This window comes from Nansenia antarctica, assembly GCF_963989245.1.
Source record: "Nansenia antarctica genome assembly, chromosome: 5".
NCBI classification, from domain to species: domain Eukaryota; kingdom Metazoa; phylum Chordata; class Actinopteri; order Argentiniformes; family Microstomatidae; genus Nansenia; species Nansenia antarctica.
The window spans coordinates 55007240-55029235 of NC_137690.1; the positions used below are offsets into that span (position 1 = coordinate 55007240).

General features: G+C 45.1%; 1 protein-coding gene across 1 annotated transcript; it reads left to right on the forward strand.

The window, feature by feature from the left end:
• Window positions 1-3774: 3774 nt before the first annotated feature.
• On the forward strand, window positions 3775-21729 carry tent4a (terminal nucleotidyltransferase 4A; the record flags this gene model as incomplete). The annotated part of the gene is made up of 13 exons (XM_080531081.1): window positions 3775-4652; window positions 7061-7184; window positions 7399-7445; window positions 7565-7691; window positions 8613-8720; window positions 17098-17226; window positions 17822-18029; window positions 18128-18254; window positions 18347-18450; window positions 20226-20404; window positions 20537-20695; window positions 21002-21163; window positions 21565-21729. 13 exons carry the CDS (start codon window positions 3775-3777, stop codon window positions 21727-21729), a joined length of 2517 nt encoding a protein of 838 aa, XP_080387207.1.
• Window positions 21730-21996: the final 267 nt, after the last annotated feature.

The following is a 21996-nucleotide window of genomic DNA, read 5'->3' on the forward strand; positions in this document are numbered from 1 at the left end:
TTCAAAACACGCTCCAGTATCGGCGGAGTCATGTAGCCATTGGGTGCAAACAATATCAGATCACTGCTGTTTCAGCCAAATCCGGCACTGTGTAGCCTAGCCCTTAGGTGTTGAGGAGCAGGCTGGAGGATCAAAGTAGGGGCCTCTCAAGAACTCCCTCATGCCTGAAATGAACACAATGGATTGTCCCTTTAGCTCATAGCCTCTCTGACTCCAGGACATAAACAGTAGATTAATGACATCCTATATCACTACATCTGCATCCAGATGAGAAAGAGATAGAATGAGTATAGAAATTGAATGACAGTGAAAGAGTGTGGAAGAGGAGATTGAATGAGAGAGCTTATGACAGAGAGGGGGAATGACTGTGTATGTGTGTGAAGTCAATCTCCATAAGTGTGTCCTGCAGTGCAGTGCAGTCAACATGTCCCATGACTTCTTTCCCAGCTCCCCCAGTATTGACCACGCCTGTGAAAAACATTCCAACAACGAGGACCAAGTGACTGAGGTGGTATGTTTGTAGACACAATTCAATGTACTATTATAATAAACATTGCTTTGATTTCTGCACACAATGTGTACGTGTGTGTGTGTGTGTGTGTGTGTGTGTACGTGTATGTGTGTTTGTGTGTGTGTGTTAATGCATGAATTAATGTGTGAGATAAGAGATCACTCTGCTGAGGGATATACTATAAACCGTACATGGTGACATGCCTCATGTAAGTGTGCTTCTCTGTCCTCACATGAATAGGTGAGAGAATAACAAACATATTTTGCAGGATGAGGCTGGAACCCAGTGGGTTTAAAAAAAAAAAAAGGGGGGCCTCACCCTTAAAAAATGAAAAGAAAAATGTTGGCTTATTTGTTTAACCTTGCAATTGAGGTGGTCAGAGATTTTCGAAACATTGCTAGACAAGGTGTGCCTAAACAATCATTGGAGTGGAGGAGTAATAGGGCACTTCAACAAGTCACAAAGAAAGGATGGCCTACAAATGAAAGGTGTGAATTGCTACTACATTACCATGGAGAAAGACAAATGGGTGGTAATTGCTTTAGCCGAACTTCCTTCCAACATTTACAGCACATTTACATTTTTGGCATTTACCAGACGCCTTTATCCCAAGCGGCTTACACAACAATTTGTCTAAGTAAGTGAATCGTATATCCATCAATCATAAGAAATAGTAGGCTAATCTATGCCAAAACCAGGGGCCATTGGCAGCTACAAAGCTAGAAGAAGGAAGAATATTTTCCCAAGGTACAGCACTGTGTATTTGGCTACATATCACTCACTCAAGCTTGGTCTTCTTGTCTTTGGTCTGATAAAAATGTTTTTGTAAACTAAAGCATTTGTAATGTATCTGCACAGCCTATACAAATACAGTATACCGCCCCGTTCATATACTGTAATACAAATAATAAATAAATAATAATAAATACACAAATAATGTCACAGTTGCTCACCATATTCACTCTGACATCTTGAATACAACATGCAGTGTATTATCATACAACTCATGCCTTCAATGATTTGGATTGCTGCAATGTTACACACTGGTGGTAAAGTGATGACACCATGAGAGAAGAATGTTTTATCCAAACCATTGGTTTTCCATTGGTTTTAGTTATGTTGGTTGTGGTGTAAAATGTTGTGGTTCAGGAGTTCATGACATGCCTGTGACATGCTGCAACAAGGTTTTCTGCATTACCATTTAAGCCTTATCCATCTCTTATCCTCACTAGCTTATATTGTGATCCAATTCCATGTCAATCCTCAGACACTTATCTGTACTTGCATGTTGATAACATTCCTAATTCCATTTCATGCATTACAATGAGCCCGTCCTCCAATTTCTACCTCAACCAGCCACCCCTGGTGTGTGTGTGTGTGTGTGTGTGTGTGTGTGTGTGTGTGTGTGTGTCTGTCAGAGGAATCTGTCAACAGTGCTCTAGTCTTCCCCAGTGTGGAAACCCCAGCTCTCGTGCTAGAGGGTTGAGAATGAATGAGGTTATGAATCACTCCTCAAAGTCTTATTATTGCTAAATAGACCTGGAAGGATTATCATTCATCTCAAATCAGCCTGCTTTACTTAGAAATGTGAAAATATTGGAAATATGGTGTGTATGTGTTTTCTTCTCAGGGATGTATGCCCTACAGCAACATAGTTTAAGTAGGAGAGGTAAGACCTACTGAATTTCTCTCACCCCCCCACTCTCTCTCTCTCAGTCTCTCTCTCTCTTGGTCTCCCTCTCTCTCTCTCTCTCTCTCTCTCTCTCTCTCTCTCTCTCTCTCTCTCTTCTCTCTCTCTCTCTCTCTCTCACACACACACATACACATGCACACACCTAGCTGCAGGGCAGGCTTAAGGAAGTGAATGGGATTATGAACCTCTCCTCAATGCCACAGACAGGAATGACCCATTCAGTCTGTACAATCACCCAGAGCTTGTTGCTGCAATAGAGAAGGAGGGAGGGAGAAAGAGTGAGCTCCTCTTTTTACAAATACAGTAGAGAGAACAGCTGTGTGACTGCTATGTGTGTGTGTGTGTGTGTGTGTGTGTGTGTGTGTGTGTGTGTGTGTGTGTGTGTGTGTGAGAGAGAGAGCCTACTCGAGCTGACACGCTTGCTCTGAGGGGTTTTCGTTGGCTGTGTCACATGCTGCACGTGAGCGGGGAGGGAAGCAGACATTATGCAAGGAGGAACACACACACATACACACACACACACACACACACACACACACACACACACACACACACACACACACACTACAGAAGGTGCTGCCAGTACTACTGCTGCTCCAGCTTGCTTCCTCCCCATCACAGAGCTTAATTAATGGTCTGGAAGATGGGACTTTTCCAGTGTTGATTGCAAATGGTGTCTGTCTGGACCTATTAAAACCTCTCTGTGTATTACAAGAGTGGTCCCCAATCACAATTATGCCGTCCTATTATTGCAAAATAGACCTGGAAGGATTACCATTCATCTCAAATCAGCCTGCTTTATTTAGAAATTGTAAATATTGGGAATATGGTGTGTAGGGATGTAATATTCCCCACAACAACATATTTATTTTAAGTAGGAGAGGTAAGACCTCACCTACTGAATTCATCTCACCCCCCATTCTCACTCTCTCTCTCACACACACACACACACACACACACACACACACACACACACAAGCGCGCTCACTCACACTCAAAACGGTCCACTCTAGTGCACACACCTCTAAATACCTCTTGACATCAGACAGCTAGTTTATTTTCAGGGAAACAGAAAGTTGACATGATCTCCCAAACACGCCCTTTTGCACAGCAGTCGCTTCTGCACAGTGTTATCACAGATCACATCATACAGAGCGCCGTGTATAATATTCCCAGGTAACATTTTAAAAGATTTGATTTAAAACAGCACTGGTTCGCAATTAAGTCACATTAATCCCCCAACTGGGAGAGAAAGTGGTGAAAGGGAGGAGTGGGCGGTGGACGGGGGGGTGTGTTCACGGCGATAGTTTAAAACCCTACGCGCATGCGCACAGCGCTTCGGTTTGAAGAGAATACGCCATATTGAATTACTGTAGGATTCTGCTAGCGGTTTTCTGCTAGCGGTGTTAGAAAGGACCACCTCGTCAATGGTCCTTATTCGCTTTGGCGTTGAGTACTTCTCCCTGTTTTTGTAACCCACTTCACGAGCGTTTTTTTTCGGTCCGGCACGCGCGCAATTTTAACGGGCATATCGATTTGCTTGAAGGAGGGTTGTCAAAAAAGAAGTTGAATGGATCCGAGGGTGGCTTGGATTCAGCCCGAACAGAAAGGACCTGCGAACGCTTTGTGGATGCACGTCTGGGAGACTTCTCAATCTCAGGGAGTACTCCGGGGGGCCAACTCCAACTCCGGTCAGTATCACAACCAGAACCACAACCTGTGCGTGAATTCTCCGGCGTTGGACGTTTTTAAAATTAAAAATGTTGCGGCCGTGGCGTCAAGCGAGAGCATTTGCAGCAGCAGCACTAACGACACGGCCGGTCTGAGCAGCAGCAGCCATCACCACAGCAGCATTAACATAGGCACTACTCCTCCTAACGGCACTACTGCATTCTCCTCCTTTGGGAGAACGTTACCGAACGGAAACGTCCAGAACTCTTTGACCCCGTCAAGCGCGAACGGTAACGGAGTCTCGGGAGAGGGTAAGATGCCTCAAAAGACGGGCTCCGTCTCCTCCGTGTCTTCACTGGACTCTGTAACGGACAGTCCGTCTCAGAACTGCTCATTGGGAAGGACTAATAATGGTGGTGGAAATGTAATGGGGAATATTCTGAATAAAAACGTTGGAGGTGGTGCTAATAATATGTTCTTTAGCTTCAGTGAAACCATCCATAATAACGTCAACCATTACCATCACCATCGCCAGAATCACCAGGACCCGGTACCACAGTACAATTTTCTACAGAATTGTGCGAAGCGTCACCCGGTGGTGAACCCCTCTGCACCCCTCCTCCTAAATCACCACAATCACCACCCGGGCCGGAGGAAAAGCGACAATAAGGCCAGCACCTATGGGATGAATTACCTGCTCTCGAACTGCACTAACGGGAACTATGTCAGCACCGGGACGCCGTGGAAGACGAGGAAGTACAACCCCGGTGTGAACGGGTGAGACTCAGCGTGAGATTGTTGCCCTTCGATTCCCCACGATTTTGCTATGTCGGTGTGCTAATCTGAGATGAGCTAATACATGTCTTTCTATGTCACTGTTATTCAGAAGATCACTGTTATTCCTAACGTCAATCAATTGAGTTGGCTGAATCTGAATGCATTGACTGGGCATTTTAGTTTAGGTGCACTTAAAGATGACAAGTAGCTATGCTATTGGACGTTAGCTATGATAGCTTGGTTGCTAACTAGATATGTATGGCTGCGCATGTTAGCCAATGCCAGATCATCTACATTACATCTGGCAGATGGGACATGGTAGCTTTGCTATGTGTAGCAAACTGAGTAGCAAGCCATTTAGCGAATGGGATAAGGGTTTGTTAATGGCTAGCCACTAAAGCTAGCAAGTTAATAGACAGATCTGAGGGTTAGGTAATTTGTGTGGAATGTAGGTTGAGTAACACAAACGAGGGGGGGGTCATGCAACCCTGAACTCTGGAGACAGTCAACTCAATCCACCCATATTTTATTGCTGGTTTACCGGATATTGTTAGTTAACCTATAATATTAGAATATATCAAACTCCATAGTGCCATAAAACATTTGCAAGGAAGAGGAACTTGGAAACTAAATGTACCTAAGTCTACATAGTAAAGATTTAGCCTAGTAGTAGATGACTATCCACAAGTTCACAAGTTCAAGTCAGCACTTTTAAAATCTTAAGTTATTAAGTTGTATCCTATTGCGTTTTAGTGTGCAGTATGTACAGAAAAGGCCCCTTCCAAAGGTCTTATAGAGGAAGCCTCAAATGTGTTGCATGAACTTGTGATATTTGAAATGGAAGTTGCACCTATCTGGGAATTTTCGGGCTAGTCAGGAAAGCAGTTTTTGGTCCCTCACTCGCCCACCCTGAGTTTGACAAATGACTTGACTTTGACCCTCAACATCCACCTGAGTCCCCTCGGCAATTCATTTGTTACCGGGCCGCTGAATGTCTGCGTTCTTTCCATGGGCAGTTGACGGTATGATTTATTTGAATTTAGTGGCGCAATGCAAGGCTTTGCCTCTTGGGGCGCCCGTGCGCCCTGGTGGCCTTCACAGAGGTTCTGACTACAGTACCTTTTACATTACATTTTTGGCATTTAGCAGACGCCTCTGTCCAAAGCGACTTAAATACATTTAGTGAATCATCTATCCATCAGTCATCAGAAGAAAAAAAGTAACCTATCCCAAAATCAGGGACCATTGGCAGTTACAATGCTAGAGGAGGAAGAATTAGAGGAAGACATTGTTAAAAGTATTGTATTATTATTATTATTTATGTATAGTAGAGAAACTGTACATGGGGGGTAGTGGGGATGAGGAGGTATTTAAGAGGAACAGATGATGTAGCCTGAAGAGATGGGTCTTCAATCTACAGCGGAAGATGTAGTGACTGCGGTCCTGACAGCAGTGGTCAGCTCGTTCCATCAGTGGGGTGCCAGTACAGTGAAAAGTCGTGACCGAGTTGCGCGACTGCTGCGTCCATGTAGAGGCGGTGGTGCCAGGTGGCCAGCCGAGGTGGAAGAGCGGACTGACCCGGTCACAGGGGTTTGGGGGCTGACCGTCGCTTGCAAGTAGGGAGGGCTGTTCCCTTTGCCGCCCGGTAGACGAGTACCAGGGTCTTGGATCTGATGCCAGCAGCTACCGGGAGCCAGTGAAGGGTGCGAAGGAGGGGCGTGACGTGGGAGGATGGGAGAATTCCCTATTCGTTAGTGGATCTAGGCCTACCAGGCCCTATCAGAAATGGTCTCATGGCTCTATCTCTGGTTAAGCGTGGCTGTGTCCCTTGCAGTGGGCACATGAGCTGGCTGCATTCTCTCCAGGGCCCTAATAATGTATTGAGAGACTCCCTGTTGCATATTTCATTCTGATTTTCATTCTTAGAAAATGGATTTCTATGGGGTAGAACATGACCCTATTGTTCGCAGGCGTCAGTGTGGTCATACATATTTTACGCACAAGGATTACCTGTAATCGGGCATACCCCACTTTCCTACTTGTTGATTGGCCTACTTGATGGTGCATGCTCTACAGTCGCACTCGGGCTACTGTGTGTGTGTGTGTACTGTGTGTGTGTGTGTGCCTGTGCAGTAGGCCTAGGCCGTATGTGTGTGTTTACCCTCTGTCTTCCTCTGTTGTGGGTAGTGGTGGTCTAGTGGATAGTGAGTTGGACTTGTGATCGGAAGGTTGTGAGTTCAAATCCCGCCTGAAACCACACCACTACTAGTGTGCCCTTGAGTAAGGCACTTAGCCCTCAGTTACTCCAGGGGGAATGTCCCTGTAATTCGTAATTGTAAGTCGCTTTGGATAAAAGCGTCTGCTAAATGGCAAAATTAATTAATTAATTAATCTTCCTCTGTTTTCAGGCTCCATGAGGAGGTGGTGGACTTCTATAATTTCATGTCTCCTCGGCCAGAGGAGGCAGCCATGAGGAGGGAGGTGGTGAACAGGATAGAGACGGTCATCAAGGAGCTGTGGCCCACTGCGGATGTGAGTACGCACACACACACACACACACACACACACCGGGTCTGCTTTCAGTAATCACGAAATGAGAGGTCTGTGGGAGCATGCCCAATATATGTCTTTTGTATTTGGTGAAATACTTTTTTTTTTTAATAAGAAGGATAACAAATGCCTGTTGGTGCTGATTGTTTGTAATTGCAGTGGTTTACAATCTCTGTAACTCTCACTCTCTCTTCAGGTGCAGATATTTGGCAGCTTCAGCACTGGGCTCTATCTGCCAACAAGGTAGGACAGCAGCCCAGCGCGTGTGTCTGTGATTGATTGAATCCAGGTTTTAAATGTAGTCTTTTCTGTTATGTCGCAGGTTGGCCATGCGGTAACTGTTTCTGTGCGTGTTTCCATAGTGACATTGACCTGGTGGTGTTTGGGAATTGGGAACGCCCACCACTGCACTTGCAGCAGCTAGAACAGGCCCTCCGGAAACACAACGTGGCGGAACCATTCTCCATCAAAGTACTGGACAAAGCTACGGTGAGTAGTGGTCAGACTGAATGTATTGGTGAGTAGTGGTCAGTCTGAATGTATTGGTGAGTAGTGGTCAGTCTGAATGTATTGGTGAGTAGTGGTCAGTCTGAATGTATTGGTGAGTAGTGGTCAGTCTGAATGTATTGGTGAGTAGTGGTCAGACTGAATGTATTGGTGAGTAGTGGTCAGACTGAATGTATTGGTGAGTAGTGGTCAGACTGAATGTATTGCCCAGTCCAAATTCAGTGTCCAAATTGTCCAATCAAATTCAATTGTAATAGATATTCTTGTTAGAAATGTGTCAAACTATTTCTTGCGCACCAGAGTGCCAACTGAAACCATATTGCTCAATTCACATGAACTCTTGGGTCTGGATCGGCACAGTGTTTTGAATATCTGATCAGACATTGCTATTCAGTTAGTTGTGAGCGTATTAGAATTTTTCACATAGGGAAAAGGGGAAGGGAAATAATATTTTCCTGTCCGTGATATAATAGACTATTTTCCTTTCAAGTTCCAATCCCGCTATAGCCTAAAATCCTGTCTCAATGAAAATGAAACCTAATTATGTAATAGTTCTTATAGCATGCAGTCTCATGTTAACTTGCTATTTGGTCTTGCGCCTATTCTTTGCTATTCTCAGCTGTCGCGTGTATGAAAAGCTGAGAACTAACGCTTGAATGGTGTCTTGGCTCATTTGCGTTATTATATTATAATTAATACATTAGCTATCTGCAAAAAAACATGATATTATTTGAATAACTCAATATTTTTCCAATGCCCATGCTTACAATTAGGCCAACCACAAACCTGCCCCCCTAGCATTTAGCACACTTGACCAAGTGGCTTAGTAATGCATCCCATGTCTGTCACTACGACTAAAAAGACGACTAAAAGTATTTTCCACTCCACTTTTCTCCCGTCCAGGTGCCAATCATCAAACTAACGGACCAGGAGACCGAGGTGAAGGTGGACATCAGTTTCAACGTGGAGACTGGAGTCAAAGCTGCCCGCTTTATCAAGGACTACATGAAGGTACAGCCACTACCATTCTCCATAACCCATAGTCGCTGAACTCATTCCAAGCAAGAACCCTAGCTGTGTAGGAAGGACCCAGGGCTTCTGTGACTACTCTGACAACTAGGAATGCATGTCCCTTCAGTGCGTAAACATGCCCTTTCAAAGTAATTTTTCTCTGACTCCTTAAGTTACTATCCACAACATGCCAGGACATAATGGTCAACAGGGATAGCTTTTTGCAAAGCGTGTGTGATTCGACTCCTGTCTGTTTGCATATTTGGATGAGTGTCTACTCATGACCCATCTTGTGCGTAACATACTGTATATCCTAAATCAACTGAACCCATTGAATAATGGTCGACAGTGCTCTTATGAAATCCTGCCACTTAGAAGGTGATTTCCACCGCATGTACTACCTAGTGAGTTTGAGTGGTGAGTTGGCAGGGGTTTAATCCCTCCACACCACCACTGCGCTTCAAAGCTGCAGCTGTACCGTGCCCGCGGTGGGAAGTGCTGTCGAAAGCCACCACAAGGTGGCGAGAAGAGTTGTGAAGGATGTTTGATGTTTGATATAGATTGCTAAAGCTGGTTTATTATAGCAGCTCATGAATTTCCGATCACATATTCTCCCACAGCACAGAGAAACAGGGAAATGTTTTAGCTCAGTCTAACATGAATAAGCTTGAGTCGGCTATAATAATGTAACTGAATGATTACAGAATGAAGTTAGGAATGTTCATGAGTGACAGCAGGAAGTACAATATGTTGGGTTTTAGTAGTGGGATTGAGACGGGGTAGAAAAGTAGCCTATAGTTATAATAGGAACATACACATGGACATACACATTTTCAGCAAGGGCAGCATTCTCGTTCTAGTCTACATTACTTTTGCAGTCAAGTTAGCGACTGTTACTGTAATATAATTGCAATTCCTCACATGAGCCGCGCGCGAATATCCTCACAGAACTTGTCTCGCGCTATTGTTCAGCCTGCATGGGTAACGTTACTGTCAAGTCAGCCTTGTCAGTCAGTCACTAGGTAACGTATGCTAGCCTACTCACCATGGCTGGTGAAACACTTTAGACGGGATACTGTCATTGGCCTTCCTTGTTATTACCAGGCAGTGACAGTCTATGGCTGCAAAAGGCACGGTCGCCCCTAAGCTTTAGCAAATATATTGTGGTTTACAGTGTTTCCCCTACCATTGCCTTGGGGGGGCCGCCCCCGCAAGAAAAAATTTCAATGTCAATTCGGTTCATTTATTTTATTTTTATTTTTTTTAATATATAATAATATTTTTCTCCCAGTTGTATATGGCCGAAATATGTTTATTATGTGGTCGAAATATGTTTATTCTGTGTCATTTGCCTAATTTATGTGCACCCTCATTTAATATGTTTCTCCTCTGTGCGTTTTGCTGCCACGCTTGTCCGCTTGTCTCCTCGTTTCACGAAGGGCGGGGCTCAGCTCCCTCCACACACACGCTCTGACGGAGCTAATCTCAAACAAGCCATTCGTCTCTACTGTAAGTGCAAATAAAGGCCAACAATAATAGTTTTAGTAATGGACGGACGTAGACCCCAAACCTCTGACAAGCAGGCTAACTTCCCGCGTTTATTAAACGCACCCAAACCCGAATCTGGCGATATGGACGATTTTAGACACTTTTTAGGGGTGCTTGAGTATCCCTAAATTTCATCTCAGCACAACCTAAAAAAGAATAATCATTATTATTATTATTATTTTCTGAAATCATTCTAGCCCAATTACAGTCATGATGTTACACACTCCGGTCCAGTAGCCTACATACACGCACCTCGTTGGTCCGCAAGTAGTCTCGCGCTTCGCCCGGAGAATAATTGTTTAGCACGCGAGTGTGAGAGTGTGAGATAGGGAGGGAGAGAGGGAGGGAGAGAGGGAGAGAGGGAGGGAGGGAGGAAGAGAGAGAGAGGGAGAGAGAGGGAGAGAGAGGGAGAGAGAGGGAGGGAGAGGGAGAGGGAGAGGGAGAGAGAGAGAGAGGTCAGCAGATGAGAGAGGGAGGGAGAGAGAGGGAGAGGGAGGGAGAGAGAGAGAGAGGGAGAGGGAGGGGGAGGGAGGGAGGGAGAGAGAGAGGTCAGCAGATGAAAGTAACCGTAGCAAATATAATTTCTGAATTTCTGACAGAAAACATTGCTTCAAATTGTTCGTTTTTATTGTGACTTAACTAGAAAGTGTCTGATTGTAGTTCCATGGTGACTAGAACGTGTCTAGTTCCATTGTGTGAATAGTGTTAACGAACTAGCAAGCTAGCTAGCTAGCTCAGAGGTGATTAGTAATAATAGATGGTAGTAGTAATAATACAATATGTCTTATTCTGCTAGAATTGGGCTTTATAAAATACAATAAAAAAGTGGATTAAAGCATTGGAACAAACCCTCACTCATTGGAAATGTCTGTTTTTCCATAGATGGACATAAGATTGTTTTTCAGGTGAGAGTCAAGTCAAAATGACATTATCTGACTGCATTGCCCACAGCAACCCAATATACAATTAGAATGATGTTATACATTGATATGGATCAATTTATACCTCTTATTAGATTATACATATTCTGGTTGTTATGTTTGCCTTTCGGTGGACAGCAAAAGAGGGAGAGAGGAGGATAGAGAGGGAGAGAAGGAGAGAGAGCAGGATGGTGTCGGCACACCAAAGAGACAGCAAGAACCAGGTGAGAAAGTGGACAGGTACCGTATTTTCCGCACTATAAGGTGCACCGGATTATAAGGCGCACCTTCAATGAATGGCCTATTTTAGAACTGTTTTCATATACAGGGCGCACCGGATTATATGGCGCATAGAATAGAATATAGAATACTGCAGTCAAACGCTTGACTGGGGTTGCGTTACGCCCAAGCTCCACCTACTGCGTTGCGTCACCTCTCCATCGGTGTTGTGTCAACTTCCCGTTGTCCATGCTCCACCTGAGCGTTGTCACCGTCAATGTTCTACCTGCTCCACTGTCAAAAATATATATTTTTCCACCTCAAGTATCAGCCGTTCGTCATCCATTTTTGCAACAAGCGTCAAGGACCTGCGGTGATTCACAGCTGACTCGCGTGAATAGCAATTCGCAATAGCTGCGACCACGAGATATAGAGTAGTTAGCTACAAGCATTTTCAATCTGGTATTGTCTCTATTAGTGGATTAACCGCTGTGGTGATTTAACAGCTGATAAAAATACATCAAGTAGACTACAAACAGAGCAAAACAATAAAACAACACCAGAAAACAACCAATAGGCTATACAATTATAACCAACAACCAATATGTGACAGCTCCTGGTGAAATGTGCAACGTAATTTTACACATGCTTAAACTACAGATTGTAAGCTTTCAAATGATGTGTCATACATTCAAATCAGAGAAAGATTGAACACGACAGGCGTATTTGAATGTTGGTTCACCTCAAACACTGAATGGGAGAAAAGTGACTCTGAACGCAGCCACAGCTACGAACGCTGCTAACAAAACACATCGCTACGAAGGTCTAAACTGTATTTTAATAACATCACAACATACTGGGAGAACATCGACATGCTAAAAACACATAACTACACATAACTAGATGAACACACACAGTTCTTGCTTTTGAACACGAGCTAAAACGAAAGTATGTTTACAAGTCAACCCTCCCTTACCGGTAGCCTCCGGCAAACGAGAATAATGAATCCAATACACAAATTATAAGTGTTTAGTGATCGTTAAACTGTTGTTTATTATATCGAGTGGGTACTTTAAAACTTCAAGTTGAAAGCACCAAGAAGGACCGCCTCGAAATTCATCGATGTTCATGTCCCGTGCTAGCGCTGTTGCCTTCATTCAAATAGTGACTGTAGAGACGCTTCTACTTGCTGCTCTCTGTTCAACAACCCACTGTTCGAGTTTGTCCTCTAACTGTGGCCATCTCGCTTTGTTCCCTCGGAAACTCTGTTTAGTCTTCTTTACTTGGGGTCTTGTGGTGTGGGACTATGAGTAAGCACATCAGTACCGGTGTTTACTGATTACCGTAATGCTGCAAGCGGTGCGACTTTGTAGTTTACCAGTCGTACTGAAACATTTTGACAGAGCGCCTTGAGCGCCGGATTATAAGGCGCACTGTCGTTTAAAAAAAAAATTAAAGGCTTTTAAGTGCGCCTTAAGGCCAATGTACACAGCGTGCGATTTCTGTTGCGCGTCAACATTCCATTTTGAAGTTTGAATGGAAGTCTATGAGAACATCGCATTTCAACACACACGGCCCCGATTTTAATCGCACGGCGAAAATTCGATTCCATTCATTTTGAATGGGAAAAAGCACAAATTTGACAGTGCGACAAAACTCGCACGCCGTGTGCTTTGTCCCATTCAAAATGAATGGAATCGAATTTTCGCCGTGCGATCGGGCCGTGTGTGTTGAAATGCGATGTTCTCATAGACTTCCATTCAAACTTCAAAATGGAATGTTGACGCGCAACAGAAATCGCACGCTGTGTGCAGAGCCCTTTATAGTGCGGAAAATACGGTAGTCAAGACCACAAGTACCGTATTTTCCGGACTATAAGTCGCGCTTTTTTTCATAGTTTGGCTGGTCCTGCGACTTATAGTCAGGTGCGACTTATATATCAATATATAATGTCATACTGACTGACATGAACCAAGGAGTAAACATTACCGTCTACAGCCGACAGAGGGCGCTCTGGGCCGCTCTGGGCTTGTGACAACTATATGCTGCTCCTATTCCCATGAAGAAGTTATCTAAAACATTAGCTTGTTGAAGCTAAGCAAACGGTGAACTTGCTCACTGGTAACTTGCTTGTTGGACTCGCTGGCTTGTTATGTTCATTTAGCCTATTCAGCCTCCCAAGTATGTTCTTTATGCTATTGTGTTGCTGAATAACTGTTAATGTGTTATGTTAACATACCTGACTTCTATTCAGCCGGTTGTTCTGTGTGCTATTGTGTAGTTGAATAAACTTGCCTTTCCAGATTAAATGTCTGTTCTTGGTCTTGGATTTTGTGAAAGATATTTCTAAATAAATGCGACTTATAGTCCAGTGCGACTTATATATGTTTTTTCCTCTTAATGTCGCATTTTTTGACTGATGCGACTTATACTCCGGAGCGACTTATAGTCCGGAAAATACGGTAGCCTTGAGAACCGATGGTTCTGGTACAGCACCCTCAGCACCCCCCTTCATTACTTATAATAGGATGTCATAAACGTTTGACACACATGGCAATAAAAAAACATGAATCTTGAATTAGCAAAACATTTTTGCTATTTAAACATGTCAGCATGTCATCACTGACAGATGACAGGTAGATAATGAAAGGTAGTAAAAAAACTGAAAAATGATGTTGCCAGACTTGCAGACTTTTTAACCAGACCCTGTCACATATGTTTGTGTGTGATTGTCAGTGCAAAGAGGGAGAGAGGAGGATGGAGATGAGAGAGAGAGAGAGAGAGAGAGAGAGAGAGAGAGAGAGAGAGAGAGAGAGAGAGCAGGAAGAACCAGGTGAGAAAGTGGACAGATAGTGAAGTCAAGATTGTTATAGTGTCAAAACAGTAAAACAATTAATAAAAATAAGTGATGGCTTTGTGGCTCAACAATAAAGTCTATAAATTATCATATTTGTTCTAGTCACATAATTGATATTATGATATTACAGAGATAACTTGTTCTGTTACTAAGAGCGGGGGTGAGGAGAAATTAACATTTCACAACGGGGGGGGGGGGGGGGGGGTTGGAGGATCCATGCCACCCTCCCAAGGCAGCAAACCTAGGGGAAACACTGGTTTACTTAATACTGTTCAGCACTTGAGGTTACATTCAATGCATGACTTGTACTATAGGCTAAATACAATGATTAAAGCGGCAAGTAGCAAGTGTGCGCATCAAAGGCATTAGGCACGTAACATCCATGCTGTATAAACACATGACAACCGTCCGTTATTTCCCGAACTTTGCCCGAACCCCCTGCGAGGACCCGGGGAACAACGGTACGCTCCCCGCGGCTGCTATCAGACTGGCCGCGGGAGTGAGTGTTGAGGGAGAGAGGAGACGGCAACCCTCGCTCGCCATAGACTGTATCCCTACTCGTCTCTCCTGAGCTCGGTTGTAACGTGAACCGTGGAATACAGGTTATGTTAGATGCTTTACAGTAATTCCCCAAATGACCCGGATTATGGCCAGAGATATGTGCCACTAGAATCTGAATTTGAATTACTGACTAAAAATGTCCTAAAAATACAACAGAATCTAAGTTAAAGTGATTACAGTGTGTTCTATTGGCATAAAAAATAAATAAATAAAAAACAAATTTTTTTTTTTTTAAATTCTCGCGATAATATCGTGGATCGCGATTATTTTGCCCACGATAATCGATAATCGTGACATGACATTTTCTAATCGTCCCACCCCTAGCAGGGCTCTACGCTAACCTTTTTCACTAGGAGCACATGTGCTCCTAAATGAAAAATGTTAGGGGCACACAAAGAAATTTAGGAGCACAGTGAAAAATGTAATTATAACACATTTTTATTAGTGATTTTGCCATTTTTGCACCAAAATCACACATTGGCCCATGCCTACAGCCCTACTAGACGCAGAGTTGATGGCATTGTATTATGGTAACTAGCTGTGTCAAGTTCTCCTGGTTAGCAGCATGTTCATTCATTCATCCATGTCATGCCTGTCAGCTAGCAGCCAGCAGCCCAGCCAGGCTTTAGGGCTAGGTCTGTCAGCTAGCAGCCCAGCCAGGCCATGCAGAGGTCTGTCTCCATGCTGCCCACCTCCCTGCTGCTGGGTCAGGCTACATCAGTCACACACGGTGGCCAGACAACTCCACATCTAGGGGTATTAAACTACCCCACATCCAGATGACCAGTCCCCAGCCCCATGCTGCCCGGGGTGGTGACATGTGGAGGTGGCCAGCCCAGCACGGTGCCTCTGCGGTGGCTAGCTGTTAGCACACCACCATCCCCGGGGGTCCCACCTCTCTGCCACACTCAAGTACAACATGTTGCATTTTCATGCCATTAGGCAACTTGCTTCCTAGGGTTTCCTAGGATTAGAGATGCATTTGGACTTCTGGAGTACCTCCACTACTTTCAATGGGTTCTGAAGGTCTGAGAGCTTTCTACTTTCTACCCTGGGTAGTTAACCCTGGTTGTAACCTTGGGTTCAAATCTGGAGTGTGTGGGACCAAATCTGTAGATGTGGTGAGATAATGAAGCTAATGAAGCTTGAGATGAGAAAAGGGCGCTTGTCTCTTTAAGGCCCAAAAGGGAGTTAGCGATTAGCGATGTTAGCTTAGCGCCAGTTTAACAGAAGTAACTTCACTTTTAACATGACTTCCCGTGGTCGTAGCGGGCTGGCTGACGGCTTAAAATGTGGCCACACGGTTCGCGCAGATTTATTTTTAGAATTAAAAAAATAAAATAAAAATAAAAATATGTACTCGCACGTGTGCTCGTGAATTTATTTCTCTAGTCGCACAGATGTATTTTTAGTCGCAAATGCGAGTGAAATGGTCGCACTGTAGAGCCCTGCCTAGGCAGCACCCCCGTGCCAAATATATCCAGCCTTCCTGGACAAATAGCCAAAATGTGAGGGTGCCACCTGGTGGTGGTTTTGACGAGGTGAATGACCTGGGGAAAACCCCTGACCAGTGACGTTGAGAGCTGTCGCGACCTCGTCCCAGCGGCTGCTCGGCTCTCCTCTGCTGACTGTATATTCACCATCTTCCTTCCTACCTGAATACACAGGGATGATAGAATCTGACATGGTTTTCCTGGGCAAGTGCAAGCCTGCGCCCCCTTCACTTTCAGGCGAGATGAACAATTAATCGAATCACTGTAATATGCCAAAGGGTCTTCTCACACCTTTTTGCAATGGTCTGCATTCATATGATAAATATGGAGCACTCGCCTGAGCAATGCATAGAAGGCATTTTGCATTAGAAAACTCATTAAGCATACACTAGGTAATTTTCTTAGTTTGCAACACCAGACACTTTTCAGACTAGCTGCGACTATGATATGCTGTCTGTGTGGGAATTAAATCATACATCGTTTTTGAGAAAAGTCTCTGACTGGAGTTCATCACCTGCATAGAGGGAGGCAATATCACTTTCAGCTGAGGGGAACCTGTGAAAAATGAAATTGGATGGATGACTTATACCCCTTGGTAGTCATTTGCCCATAACTGGATTAATATGGGTTTTCATTTGAATATAGATTAAACATAACCTTCCACTGCCCTGAAGGGATTATGTATCATGTGAAACATGTCAAATTAAAAAAATCTTTTTTGCGTCATCCCTCCTTGCCTGCCCCCTCTCCATCCCCCACCTTCCCTCTCCCTCTCCCAGAGGTATCCAGTGCTGCCTTACCTGATCTTCGTGCTGAAGCAGTTTCTGCTACAGAGGGATCTCAACGAGGTGTTCACTGGAGGAATCAGCTCTTACAGCCTCATTCTCATGGTCATCAGCTTCCTACAGGTACACATACACATGCACAGATCTTGTTGTTCTTTCTACAGTTACGAACAGACGTTGAATACACCCGTATGCTACCATTTCTCTCCATTTATAGACAGTGCCCGGCTTAAGTAACGGTTAAGTCATGTTCTCTTCTTTTGGCTCTGTACTCCAAACGTTTGGATTTTGAAATCAAACAATCTCTATGAGGTAAAAAGGACAATACACTGGGTTATTCACAAACAGGCCTTATTCACCAACCAATTTCGTCTGCGTCTTTGGAAATGACGGCATGTCCCATTAGTATTAGCTTGAGAGTGTAAAACTGCTGAAGAAAGATGCTAATGCTAATTAGTTGGGATGCTATTTTTCCCAATTTGACTACTTTTTTTCTCTGACCTCCATTGATTTAGTTACCCTAATTTCGGCCATTGTTCAAGGGTAAATATTCTAATAACATTTGGTTGGATTATGATAGAGACGTGGTTTGGATCATTGTCTTCCTTAGAGGATCACATACACAATTAACATTTTATTTCACGCATTGGTCAAAAAATGTTTTGTGATTGAACACCCTACCCTATAGCTTTATAACTTTCTGCCTATTCCCTCACAGCTACACCCGCGGATTGATGCCAGAAACCCCAACATGAACCTTGGCATCTTGCTGATCGAGTTCTTCGAGCTGTATGGACGCCATTTTAACTACCTGAAGACTGGCATTCGCATCAAGAACGGAGGGGCCTATATGGCTAAAGAGGAGTTCATGAAGACCACCGGATACAGACCATCCACACTCTGTATCGAGGACCCACTGATCCCAGGTGTGTGTGTGTGTGTGTGTTTCACTGGCGTGTGCTTGTGTGTGTCTGTGTGTGTGTTCGGCTGTCAGCAGTTTTTAACATGGGTGTGTCTGCTGCAGGTAATGACGTGGGCAGGAGTTCCTATGGGGCCGTTCAGGTGAAGCAGGTGTTTGACTACGCCTACATCGTCCTGAGCCACGCTGTGTCACCGCTAGCATGCTCCTACCCCAACCAGGACAGCGAAAGGTAGGTCCCTCTTAGTCTTTATCCACCCAGGCTGCATCTTCATAGTCTAGTTCTCATCTTTTCTCATCTGAAACCATTTCCTGTCCCTGCAGCACTTTGGGGAGGATAATCAAGGTGACACAGGAAGTGATTGACTACAGGGAGTGGATCATCAAGAAGTGGGGCGGAAGGCATCTGGCACGGATGGAGAGCAGGGGTAAGAGTCCTCTCTCACACACACACACACACACACACACACACACACACACACACACACACACACACACACACACACACACACACACACACACACACACAATCCCACAACCCTGATAACTCAATCTCCTATGGTAGGAATATCTGCTGTAACTTTCCCTGTTGAGTCCCTGTGGTTTCATTTGAATGATGGTCACACAAATGACTCGAGTAGAGTTATGGCTTAATGACACCTGACATGAGGGGAACTTTTACGCCGTACACCAGCGTTCACTGTGATGGGTGAGATTGATGGCGTCTATTAAATAGCAGTGTTGGGATTTAATGGGCCACCTCGCCTCAGCCATTGTTCTGTCCTTGTAATGCGCAATTTGCCGTTGGAATAGTTCGGTACGCGTATCGCGCGTGCATTTTGTGAGACTGTGGTGGGTGGATCACATATTCATTTAGCGAATCCAAAAGATCGCTCACCGGGGGGGACAAAACGCCCTAGCGCCGGCTTTGCCGCAGACCTGTTGGAACACCTTCCCGCAACAGTGCGAGCAGCGCTAAAATATAGAAGTAGTCTAAAGTGTGTGAGCGTGCGAGGCAACGGGAAAAACACAAAGTTAGAGATCTTTTGTTATTTTTTTTATTTTTTTATTTGTTTTTCAGATTTTATCCCTTTTTCACCCAATTTGGTAGCCAATTTAACCCAACTTAGCATCCAATTATCCCCTGCCTATTGCATGGGATCCGCCGCACGACCCCGTGGCCGGCAGTCCCAGAGGAGGCCGCCAGGCAGACTAGGCTGACTGGCTCCTCGAGCCCAGTACCGTTATTCCGGCGCCCAGGGGGCGGTGTTGCGCGACGGATCCTAGTCCAGAAATACTCCTATACCCCCCTCGGAAGCGGCCGGCCAATATGCCGCTTCCCGTGTGCCTCGGCCATATCTGGATCTGGCGAGCCGGGATACGAACCCCGGCCCCGGTGGGCAGCATGCACTAGTGGCTAGTGCGTAGACCGCTACACCACCGCGGGGCGAGATCTTTTGTTATTATGAGAGATGTAATTAATGGAAAACAGTGCCTTGGATGTGTCCATATTAGGGGTGGGCATCAATGATCGACGATCGATAATTGATTGATAAGGATCTTGGTCGATCACAAAATATATTGCTCGATAATCATTAATAAATTGAGTGGAAATTAGTTTGTCCACGTTATGTGTGAGAAATGAACTTTGCATTTGCCTTCGCATTGTATTTCGCAACGCAGTACAGCATGATGCAACAAGTTACGCCGCTCATTGCAAACACTGCGCAGTGACATATAAATACAACACGACGACGACCCCGATGAAATACCACCTGCAAACAGTACATCCGACCCTGATTGCTCCTTCGCTACCTTCTCAGCCCTCCATCACGTCTCATCTAATACGCGGGAGGTGTGATGCACATTGAGAAGAGAAAGTAACGATGGCCATCTGCAAATTAATCGAAACAGATATTCTGCCGCTCAGTTTTGTCGAGGGTAGAGGATTTTGTGCGCTCATGCAAATAGTCGAGCCAGCATATCCTATTCCATCGCAACGTTCCATAACCAGGGGCATAGAAATCAAGAATAAAGTTAAAAAACATGCTTGTTATTTCTGCCCTAGGCGTTGTTTTAATGAAAAAAAAGCTTATCAATTAATCGATAATTGATCGTTAATTCTTGTGATTATCGAAAAAGAAATGTTGATCGTTTGCAGCCCTAGTCCATATGCTAACCTGTGTGTGTGTTCTCTGTGTAGGCTCCCTCCCTAAGCCGTCTCTGCCAGACCAGGACCCAGGGTGTGTGTTGGGTCTGGGGCCAGAGGAGCAGCAGAGAGACTCTGTCTCCCCCCACAGTGCCGACTCCCCCATGTCCCTGTCCAGCCCCCAGCAACACTCCTCTGCGTCATCCGTGTCCTCTCTCTCAGGATCAGACAACGTAAGGACACACACACACACACACACACACACACACACACACACACAGAGCAATACAATTGTACACACATACTTTGATTGATTCATGGCAACTTTTTTTTTTTTTACCTCCATCCTCTCTCCCGTTTCTCAGGACTCTGATTCGACGCCGTGCCCTCCCCCTCCCCCCACCCTGCCACCGTACCCGTCTCTCCAGGTGCTGGGCATGGCCTTGCCCCTGGGGCTGACCATGGGAGTGGGCAAGCCTGGCATGGGCGGGCACCACCCTCTCATGATACATGCAGGCTCACAGGTATGCCACAGAGCCTCAATGATGCATGCTTTAACGCCACTGTGGTCCTCTGTGGCTCAGTTGGTAGAGCACGGCGCTAACAACACTTAGGTTATGTGTTCGATTCCCACTGGGACCATGTACTGAAAGAATTGATGCACTCACTGCAGTGTAAGTCGCTTTGGATGAAAGTGTCAGCTAGATGGCACTTGGTGCTCTATTTATTAATATGATGGAGAGGCAGAGTTAATGAAAAATGACTTGAGTTGTCATTATGAGATGACATGATGACTGACCCTGTCTCTCTCTCTCTCGCTGTCTCTCCAGACGCGTGTCTCCCTGCCCGGTGGTCTATCTGTGCACTCCTTACCTGGCAGACAGGTGTGTATAGACACCGGGCTCCCTCCCTTCTTCCACATGCCCCCCCCTGCCCCTGCCCCCCCCAGCCCCCAGCCTCTGTCCAGCCCCCACCCCGGCCACACGCACAAGGTAGGCGTGCACACACACTCTACAGGGAGAATCAATCTCTCTCTCTCTCTGTCCATCTCGCTCCTAGTCCTTGCGTAGAATCTGTAGAAAAACATTGTTGATTTGTTTCTCTGTGAATAATTTTACTTTGTTTCTGAAAAGACGACATATAGACTCTCATTCTCTAGTGGGAAAGCACCACCTGATTGTATTGCTACGATGTAAAAAATTGTTGTCCGTTACTGCATAGGGTTATCTGATACTTTCTGATATACAACAGCTAAATCTAGTGTTCTCTAGAACATCATGTATTGTGTTTATTGAAGTGTTTATTTTGCATGTTTATTGAAGTTTCCAATGGTCAGAATTCCTTGATTTCTATCCTCAACTCTTCCTCCTCTGTTCTTCCTCTTCCTCTCCAGAGCGGTCCCAAGTTTCCAATGAAGGGCTTCCACAATCCCGCGGTGGTCCACAGTCCTGTCCTGGCCAACCGAGCGCACACGCACGCTCACACGCACACACAGTACAACCGGAACACCTGGCGACGCAGGAAGAGAGACAGCCTCCCTGTTAGCCTCAGCAGATAGAGAACACTCGTCTCTTCCTCCTCCTCCTACCGCTCTTTACTCCTCTAATTGGGTCTAAGAGACTCCACTTGACGATGCCTCCTTTGCTCTTCGTCTTGAAAAGAAGAACAGACAGAGAAACGAGACCAGCAGTGAGTTTAACACACGGGCTGCCTCCAAACTGGATAGACAGTGCAGCTCTGCATCTCTCTTCCTCTCCACCTCTATCTTTCTCTGCATGTTTTTACTGAGCAACGGCCCTGAAGCACAGCAGCGGCGGCTGGCGAA